Below are 10,353 nucleotides of genomic sequence, written 5' to 3'. Positions count from 1 at the left end.
ATTGTGAAAAATGCATTTTAATGCGTTCTTGGTTTGTTAGTTTTTTTTTTTTTGGTTCTCTTGAGGAGGAATTTTTAATGCGAATTTATAGTCTCAAAGATGGGATTTTTAAGGTTAGTGTTTAACTGATTTGGAAGAATGAGGAGAAACCCTAATTGCCTTTGATCTTATTTGATGCTTGGATAAGTTATCAGGGAGAGCTGTTGCTTCATTGATCTGCTTTTTTTAAAAAAAAAAAAAAAAACTGGGTTATTTTTATAGATTTGAGTATGCTATAGCTTATGAAAGTTTGTATTTTGAACCTAAATTCCTTATCAGAACTCTTAAATTCATGTACCTAGTGTCTTCTTTTCTTTGTTTGTCTGTGTGTGTGTGTGTTTTACTTTGTAGTTTAGAATGAGTTATTACATGTATATTGGTTAACAAGGAATTTATGGAGTCTGCCCCTATACTTGGAATTAAGCCCTTTCGAGAGATGAGCAACAATTTTCAGGGGAAAGAAAATATTTTTACTCTATTACTTTGGTGGAAGGCTTGAAGCAACAGTAAAGTTGTCTCTCCGTGTGACCTATAGGTCACGGGTTCGAGCCGTGCAAGCAGCCACCAATGCTTGCATTAAGGTAGGCTGTCTGCATCACACCCCTTGGGGTGCGGCCCTTCCCTAGACCCTGCTAACACAGGACGCTTTGTGCACCGGGCTGCCCTGCCCCTTTTTTTTAGAGACAACTTTACGTTGCTCCAAGCCTTATGTAATTTTTTAGAGAGGTAGATGTAAATTAAATTAGTACCTAAACTATTAAAACAATGTAGTGGAAGATGTCTTGCATCTGAGCCCCCCCCACACACACCACCCAATGGACACATACACATCAAAAGGGGAAAGTTCTTTTTGTTTCTTCCCCTTTTTAGCCAATTCCCTTAGCATCAGGTATTAACAATATATTTTCTGTATAATTTTGAGGTGTTACTCTCTTGATCTTATGTTTGCAATCTGTTAATTCTGCTTCCGTGAGTTTAGCAAAGTGTACCCCCATCCGAAGCCCAGGAAAAAAGGTGGGTTGTGGATGATCTCCTAGAATCATGATGTATATACCCATCACTTAGTGCAGTACGATTATTTCTTGGTAATTATGCTTGCTCAATCTCGCCTCTTATGAGAGTAAAATTAGTGATGTAGTGACGTGTCTCATGTTCTTCTCACAGGCACCTATAAAGGGCCTTCTTTCTCTGCAAAGGACTGCATTAGCTCAGCGTTCTGGTGAAAGATGGGGCCTACATGGTAGGTTATTTAGCACTCAGGCTGCATCAACTGCTGGCACTCCCCAACCTACACCACCACCACCACCTCCTGAGAAGACACACTTTGGCGGCCTTAAAGATGAGGATCGTATTTTCACAAATCTCTACGGATTGCATGACCCTTACCTCAAAGGTGCCATGAAGCGAGGAGATTGGTACAGAACAAAAGATCTTGTCATCAAGGGTTCTGACTGGATTGTGAATGAAATGAAGAAATCTGGTCTTCGAGGACGTGGTGGTGCTGGTTTTCCATCTGGTCTCAAATGGTCCTTCATGCCAAAGACAACAGATGGCCGTCCTTCATATCTTGTTGTCAATGCTGATGAAAGTGAACCTGGAACCTGTAAAGACAGGGAAATCATGAGACATGACCCACACAAGTTGTTGGAAGGTTGTCTGATTGCTGGAGTGGGGATGAGGGCTAGAGCTGCTTATATTTATATCAGGGGAGAGTATGTGAATGAAAGGTTGAGCCTTGCGAAGGCTAGGAAAGAAGCCTACGAAGCTGGATTGTTGGGGAAAAATGCTTGTGGATCTGGTTATGATTTCGATGTATATATTCATTTTGGTGCTGGTGCCTATATTTGTGGTGAAGAGACAGCTCTTCTGGAGAGCCTTGAGGGCAAACAAGGCAAACCAAGACTGAAGCCTCCATTTCCAGCTAATGCGGGACTATATGGATGTCCAACAACTGTCACTAATGTTGAAACTGTAGCTGTTTCACCAACCATCTTAAGGCGTGGGCCAGAGTGGTTTTCTAGTTTTGGCCGGAAGAACAATGCAGGGACAAAGCTGTTTTGCATCTCAGGCCATGTAAACAGGCCCTGCACAGTGGAAGAGGAAATGAGTATTCCATTGAAGGAGCTGTTAGAAAGGCACTGTGGCGGTGTTCGTGGAGGATGGGACAATTTGCTTGCTGTAATACCAGGAGGTTCATCTGTTCCATTGCTTCCCAAGAACGTGTGTGAGGATGTACTAATGGATTTTGATGCACTCAAAGCTGTGCAGTCAGGGTTGGGGACTGCTGCTGTAATTGTCATGGACAAGTCAACTGATATTGTAGATGCAATTGCAAGGCTCTCGTACTTCTATAAGCACGAGAGCTGTGGTCAATGCACACCATGTAGGGAAGGCACAGGGTGGCTTTGGATGATCATGGAAAGAATGAAGGTTGGCAATGCAAAGTTGGAAGAGATTGACATGCTCCAAGAGGTGACGAAACAGATTGAAGGGCATACCATTTGTGCCTTGGGTGACGCTGCTGCTTGGCCAGTGCAGGGTCTTATTAGGCACTTTAGACCAGAGCTAGAAAGGAGGATCAGGGAGCACGCAGATAGGGAGCTACAACAGGCTGCTGCTGCTTGAGTTTTTTAAAAGGTTGGTTCTTAAACCAGTGTTACATTTACATTATAGTGTTGATAATAACTATGGATTCTACACGTGATAAACATTCATCTAAAAAGATTTATTCTTTGCATGCTGTGAACTTTAATAAAGTGAGATTGAATTCCAAATCAGTAAAATACTCTCCCTTTTTATCTAGGTCCCTTTTCTTGTTGGGATAAATGGATCTTTTTGATGCTCTTATTGTTTGGATTATCAAAAAACATAGCAACATATACAACGTTCTCCAAGGTATTCCTCTCAGGAACTTTATCTCCTTTGCCCTTTTGTAGTACTTCTGACCTCTCCTTGACCGTTGCAACTTCAATTATTTCTGTCATGACAATGAATTTCCAAAATTCCTACCCAACCTAGAGAAAGCAACTCTTCTTGGGACCAATATAAGAGAAACAAAACCAACAAAAAAAGGCAGGAACAGACAACAGTCATAACACTGGCGGCTTTAGTGGATTTTGCATGACAACCCTGTGCAAGCATGCATGGGGATGTGTTCTTTGATCACTGAAATTGAGAGACATGTCTCTTCAAAAAATTAGAAACTAATGAAAAAGCGCCTGAAGGGTGTGACTAGTTATAAACTGATTGAATACATCAAAATGATCTAAACAGCACAACGATCTTCAACATTTCGCATGTTCCATCTTCGTGTATATCTCGTCAATAGTCATCCTATTGTGTTGCTATACAGTTCCTGTAACCAGCTCCGCGTTTTGACAAATTTAAGCACTGATGTCTAATTTTGAAGCATTCACACTCTGATCATTTTTGAAACAATACTATAATAGATTGGTTCGCCCCCACCTCCATCCCTCACCCCCACCGCCACACCCCTGCCTTTCCCATTTGTTATATCTTTCAAATATTAATTTTCATACATCAGCGTCTGCAATAACTAAATTACTTGTACTTGTCGTGGCTATTGATAATCTTTTCATGTCTCTGTTTTTCAGTTTGCTGTTTGATACCATGGAATAAATTTTGATTAAGTACCAGAAGTATGAATGTGGGAGGGGAAAGCAGGACGCAAAGCTTCCCTATATCCAGCTGCTTTTTATTGTCAAGTGTAAACTATCGTTACATTGTTGGTACAATGGATAATATTTGTTTCGGACTGGTACATCTAATGTCATGATGTTTCCATACATTATAATTGCCATGACTTTGATAGTTGAAAGATGCGTAGTATTTGTTATGTTGCGTTGAATAAAAGCTACACGTTGGTAATTCCATGACCTCAAAGTTCCTTTGTTGCTCAAGGATATTATCTGCTCAGACGTTACACTATTATTCACACTTGGATGTCACATCTTTAAGAAATTTGATAGACCAAATACTGCAGGTGTTAGATCCGTTCCCTCGTTGTATATGAAGCCGACAGCTCTATTTTCTGTCATTTTGCGTGAGATTCAGCTAAGAGAATTTGATCAACATTTTAAATATTTTACTTTTTGGATTAGATATGAAAGAGAATTCAACATTTTAAATATTTTATTTTTTGAATATGAAAGAGAATTCACGTTCTGTATTACTTTCTATTTGATTTTTTAATATGAAATGTTTACTAAAAAAGTAAATTACTCTAATTTTAACTTCAAAAGCAGATCACTGATAAATGTTGCAACAACATCATATCCAATGTAATTTCATAAGTGGGGTCTGGGGAGGGTAAGATGTATGCAGATGTTACCTCTATCTTTATGGGGTAGAGAGGTTGTTTCCCATAGACTCTCGGCTCAAAAGAAATAGAGTCAAAGCAGGTGATACCAAAACAATAGTACTACGAAAAGGGGAGAGAGGATGGAAAGGCTAGGCCCAACCTCTCTGACATGCAACGCAGGGGTAGAGAGGTTGTTTCTCATAGACCCTCGGCTCAAAAGAAATAGAGGCAAAGCAGGTGATACCAAAATAATAGTACTACGAAAAGGGGAGAGAGGATGGAAAGGCTAGCCCCTACCTCTTTCACATCGACGTAACTCGACTACCTACTAGCTTTCTATCCTAATCTTCGACCTCCAAAGCTTTCTATCTGAGATCATGTCCTCTGTCAGCTGAAGTTGTGTCATGTCCTATCTAATCACCCCCCTCCCCTCCCGCCCTCCAGTTCTTCTTCGGCTCACCTCTACCTCTCCTAGTTCTTGCGACCGCCAATCTTTCACACCTCCTAACTAGCGCATCTTCACACCTCTTTTTCACATGCCCGAACCATCTCAGTCTCGCTTTCCTCATCTTGTCTGCCACGGAGGCCACTCCGACCTTGTCCCGTATATTTTCATTTCTAACCATATCTCTCCTAGTATGATCACACATCCATCTGAGCATCCGTAACTCCTCTACCTTCACCTTCTGAATGTGAACGTTCTTGACTAGCCAACATTTTGCCCCATACAACAATGCTGGTCTAACCACCACTTACCTTTCAACCTAGGCGACACCTTCTTATCACAAAGCACCCCGGAGCGAGCCTCCCTTTCATCCACCCTGCTCTAATATGGTGTGCGACATCATCGTCAATCTCCCCGTCCCCCTTGTATATTGGACCCAAGGCACTCGAAACTTCCTCTTTTGGGCCTCGATCTTCACTTCCACATCTGTCTCTGGCATCATGTCACTAAACTAGTCATGTCTTTTGCGTCATGTCAAAAATGGATCACTGATAAATGCAATGTCATAAATTTATACCAAGGGAGCATAGTTTTCTTTTTAGGATGTATACGTTTCAATCAGTGTAAACTTATCTGCGAATAGTTTTGTTAATTCAGGCTAAACTTTATATACTTGAACGCGGAAGCATGAACCATGTTATAGAAGAGAGGACTATTCAATTTTAAAACCTCAAATTCAGGACCGAGAAAAAGAAAAAAACAAAAATCACTAGCCTGTCTCACTATCTGTATCCATTTTGCAGATCAACGTATAAAAAAAAAAAAAAAAAAAAAATAATAAAAAAAAAAAAGTTACTCTGGCCTATACTTTAATCCGGAGATATTAAACAATTTAAGGAACCTATTTAGAGATAAGTTTTTGGTGCATTTGAGTTGTTTACATACTCGTTTTGTTATGAAAATAACTAACCTAAAACCAGTATGTAATCAAAAGGAGCCTGTGCAATGTGTGACATCTATGTCCTTAAATTACTAGGGATGAAACTACTATTTACATAAAATGTAGGTCAGCAACTAGAGATAATTGAGAACTGACAACACATCCGAAACCAAAAATGGAGCTTGTTCGGAAACAATTAGGACAGCAGCCCCCACTTAACTAACATACGGTTACAGGTTTCCTCCCAGAATCTCTCCAGTTGAAGCACAATGACCGCTGCCACGAGACAAATATCACGTGGAACTTTTTCCAGTTACTGAAAGTCTGCAAGGAGAGAGGCTCGGTGGCAGTTGATTCCCTATCATTCGTATTGGAGAGTTGATGCACAATTTAGATTCCAACTCCACATTGGAAAAGCAATTGTCAGATGCATGCAGAGACAACCCATAGACCATCATTGGGGGCAAAAAAAGGAGTTGCTAAAACGAGAGCTCAAATAGTGTCGACTTCACTTGTACAAAGGTTGTAGCCTATGAAGTGACCTCCATTTCATGGTCGGATTGCAAACCACATTCAAGCCTGATTGCTGATATTAGCTCAGGAGATATTGCCAGCAGTTCCTTGTGCTCTCTGCTGTTTCTCGAATCTCTAGTGTTATTTCCATTAGAAGAAGCACGCTCTCCACCTGGACCCCAACCTCTATACAATATGACTTTGCTTGGTTCTTGAGAAACAAGTACACCACCTGTAGCTTGCTGCAGATGTAAGTGTCAAGATATAGAGTTTCAGTAAATGCAGTTGGTAATGAAACTAGCAACTAAAATAACCTAATACACAAACCTCCAGCTTAAAAACCACCTCCCTAACTGAAGTCCCTTTTGCCCTTCCTTTGACATTCACAATCGCAAGAGGATACTTCTTGAAGTGTTCTTTGATATTTTTTGCAAGTCCAGTAACAATATTGCTCCTCCCTGATATACAGATGCATAGGAAGACAAAGTTTAAGGTCAGGAGTCGCCAAGACTGCTTATGCAAAAGTTTACTTTTTGTTTTCAAACTTACCAACTATATACGACTGACTTAGAAGTGGCAAACAGGCGGGTCGGGTCAAATATGGGCGGGAGGTTGAAAACTGGTTAAATAAAAATGGATTCGCCCATATTTAACACATAAAGTATGAGTTAACTGACGGATAATATAGATATCCATATTATCCATGATTTCAGGAATACTCAGGTGAGAACACAAGCACAAGGCCAAAACAGTTTTTTTTTTTCTTTTTCTTTTTTTTTCTTTTTTTTTTTTGACAAAGTAAAAGTAAAAGCCAAAATAGGCTTAGACTCCCAGAAAGCAAGAACTCCATCTGGATATCCATCTTTTTTTGAGGATCTGGATATCCATTTTTTAGTGGCTAATATTCATATTTGATCCATTTTTAAATGGTTAGTTATCCAACCCATATTTAATGAGTCGGATTGGATGGTTACTTGCTTTTTTAACCATTTTTCCAGCCCTAAACTGATTAACCACAGGAGGAGTACAGAGACAATTAAAGTAGTTCTCATTACCAACAGCAAGCACTGGTTGCTTCTTCATCTTGAGGGCTTGCTTTCTGAGGAGCAGCCTCTCCCTGTTGGAAAGATGTATTTTTCTGGAAGGCATCCCTTCGGACCTACTCTGGGTCGATCTAAGTTCTTGTTGAGGTTTCACAGAATCAACTTGAGACACCTCCTTTTTATTGTCAACTTCCCAAGGTTTGTTGAAACTTCTGGTCTCAGAAAAGTGGATCTTAACTTCTCCCTATAGAATCCATGAGAAAAGCAGCCGAAAAAAATTACCATTAACCCCATGACGGAAAATTAATAAAGCACAATAGTTGTGAAGAGAAAACGACGTTTACCTTGGAAGACTTGGAAACAGATTCACCCACTGCACGAAATGTTTTTTTGTCCACATTCACATTGAACATACTTTTTGACTCTTTGGTTGATGAAATAGATTGATGCTGAGGTTGAATTGTATCACACATAGCCTCAGCCTCTCCCTCATATTGGAGAAAGGAATCACTTGGAATTTCTTGCTGAGAACTGTGGTCAGTGTTTAAGGAATCACTCGGTAATTCTTTCTGAGAACCGTGGTCGGTGTCTAAGGAATCCCTCGCTAATTCTTTCTGAGAACTGTGGTCGGTGCCCGAGGAGTCACTTGGTATTTCTTTTTGAGAATTGTGGTCAGTGTCTTCTGCAGCATCCCCAGATTCCTGAATATAAAAGCTAAATAAGCTTCTCTCTCTTTCAATATTCACACTGCAAAAGAATAAACGGTGCAAAAAATGATACTATGGAGTACGGAGAATGCGAGAACCGCATGCAGATCAAACATTTAACACCTTGATTGGTATAAAGTATATTTGACATATTCCATAACCATCATAGCTCTTCTTTTCCACCTTGCTTAGTACTCTATGATATAGAAATCCATCCAAACAGTTTGACTCTAGAAGGAATGTTGTTTTATAACGATATTCAGTGTGTGGCTAGGTAGCAGGAACACCTAAAACAGATAAAAAGGTTTAGAACAGCAAATTTCTTAAACTCAAATTTGGGTCATGTGGGCAGCTATTTTAACTATCATCGGTTATGACTAAAGAAGACAAGGACGCAGAGGATTCTACAACCAAGTTTTCATACATGGAGATAAGGATGCGGGCGGTTATATGTCCACAAGCCGTCTTAACTACAGTTCCTCCATCTCTTAAACATAGGTATGAATAGCCTGTTTAGCCAAGCTTCAAAAATTAGCTTATTTGAGAAGTGCCTTTCAAAAATGTACTTGGTGAGAAGCAGTTTGTGTTTGGCTAATCAATTTGAAAAGCACTTTTGAGCAGCAATTAGTGTTTGGTCAAGCTTTTAAATGTACTTCTAAGTGTATTTTCTCAAAAGTGCTCTTCAAGAAAGTACTTTAGAGGAGAAACCTCTTAAAAACAACTTCTGCTTTTACTCAAAAGCACATTTTCTTCCCCTACAAGCTTGGCCAAACACCTCAACTTTGAAATAGGGCACTTTTTGTTGGAAAAAAGGACACCTGTAGCCTTGGAGAAGCTTGGCCAAACAGGCTATAACTACACATGTTGTCCTAAAAGATTTAGTGAAGCAGAAAGAAGATGCCTACAACTTTAACGCAAGTTGTTTGTAACTATGGGTTATCTGAAAGACTTTTGAAGGTGACACTTCTTGTGTCATGTGACCATTTACTGATTATTGTACCTTGTATTTGACTGATAAAGAATCTCACATGCAACAAGCATCAAAGATATGAGAAGCAAGTGGAAACATAAAACGTTCCTTCAACAGTAGGTTACAAAATATAGTAATACACTGTATCACAATGCATTAATTTTCACCTCAGAAGTGCAAGGACTGGCTAAACTTGACTGGTAATTATTTCCGCCTGCTGCATCAGATATTCCCGTCACTGGTACCTGCATATCAACTATATCCAGAGATTGACTATGAATCATCTCCTCATTTTTGGCCTGAAATGAGGTAATTCATGCGACATTTAGATATAATTTAGAAATGAGGTGGTAACTGGAACATAAAAATCAAAGCAACTCTGATAAGGTAAGATAACACACCAACCGTGACTTCAAAGCCTCTATATTTTGTGTAAGCTTTAAGACATGTAATTTCAACGACTGCATCAGAAAACAAAGTAAAAGAAAGATAAGCAGTGGAAGAGTTTTGGCAGAAGCATTAGAGAGACAGACAAGTGAAAAGAAGAGGAGAAATGGAAATCTATAGAAATAAGAAACCTCACAAGGGTAGAGAAGCTTACAGTTACAAAATGGTTTACCAGCACCTCAACTCAAATGTGTTGCAGAAATACATTGATACTTTCTCATTATTTCCCTTTTTAATTTTTCCATTGGTAGAAGTACAGTGATAATAATAAACTTAAAAACATTTCTAGAAACAAGTGCCAACAAATTTAACTATTTGAGAGAACAAGAATCAGAAACTGACACATAAAACACACGAAAGTTGCCTTTATAAAAGAAAACCACGTCAAAGTACCAACACATATGTTTAATCCTTATGTTAAGTTACGTAGTCAATTGTCTGGATTGGTTAAAGGCTTCCAAAGTGATATATAAGGGTCTTGGAATACTCCAAACCATGGCCATAAGATTTTGGGCTGAAAGCTCAAATTCTTTCTCATGGTACTAGAGCTAACCTTCGTAAGTCTATCATCGCACCCGAATCAGGTTACACGTGCAAGACGGTGTTGAGTTATATGGTTGTCGCGCTTGGGTGATGCAAGAATTTCCAATGGAGTTCATAAAAATCCTGGCTAGTCCACTCATAACCGTAAGGTTCTTTATTAGATATTGGATTATTTCACAGCTAAACTGACCATGAACCCCATGTTTATGCCTAGACATCAAAAGACTCGACATACTTCCACGAACAAAAGTGGATCACATAAAATAACATGGTTGTTGATACCGAGTGACAAAATTGGCTATCCTTCAGACCACATGAGGAAGGGTCCTTTTGGAGATTTTTCTTTTTTGATAAAGTTGGTTTCTTTCCAAGCATTTTAATTTTG

At 39.4% G+C, this 10,353-nt stretch overlaps 2 protein-coding genes across 3 annotated transcripts; one reads left to right on the top strand and one right to left on the bottom strand.

Annotated features, from left to right (window-relative positions):
• The first annotated feature begins 1,173 nt into the window (after positions 1–1,173).
• On the top strand, positions 1,174–3,927 carry LOC132047165 (NADH dehydrogenase [ubiquinone] flavoprotein 1, mitochondrial). Its single transcript, XM_059438087.1, has 2 exons — positions 1,174–2,676; positions 3,654–3,927. The coding sequence occupies exon 1, from the start codon at positions 1,189–1,191 to the stop codon at positions 2,662–2,664; it is 1,476 nt and encodes a 491-aa protein (XP_059294070.1). The 5' UTR covers positions 1,174–1,188; the 3' UTR covers positions 2,665–2,676; positions 3,654–3,927.
• A 1,844-nt stretch (positions 3,928–5,771) lies between these two features.
• Positions 5,772–9,743, bottom strand: LOC132047164 (CRM-domain containing factor CFM2, chloroplastic). 2 transcript variants are annotated; one of them, XM_059438085.1, is made up of 6 exons: positions 9,380–9,743; positions 9,146–9,277; positions 7,646–8,002; positions 7,314–7,545; positions 6,586–6,716; positions 5,772–6,500 (listed from the first exon to the last, which is right to left on the bottom strand). In XM_059438085.1, exons 1-6 carry the CDS (start codon positions 9,443–9,445, stop codon positions 6,276–6,278), a joined length of 1,143 nt encoding a protein of 380 aa, XP_059294068.1. In that variant the 5' UTR covers positions 9,446–9,743; the 3' UTR covers positions 5,772–6,275. The 2 variants fall into 2 exon arrangements, with proteins under 2 accessions (XP_059294068.1, XP_059294069.1); XM_059438086.1 differs by having other exon boundaries at positions 9,384–9,503.
• Between the last annotated feature and the right edge of the window lie 610 nt (positions 9,744–10,353).

This window comes from Lycium ferocissimum, chromosome 2, assembly GCF_029784015.1.
Source record: "Lycium ferocissimum isolate CSIRO_LF1 chromosome 2, AGI_CSIRO_Lferr_CH_V1, whole genome shotgun sequence".
NCBI lineage: Eukaryota > Viridiplantae > Streptophyta > Magnoliopsida > Solanales > Solanaceae > Lycium > Lycium ferocissimum.
Note: the sequence above shows the minus strand (reverse complement) of the source record. Positions and strands in the feature narration are given on the sequence as shown.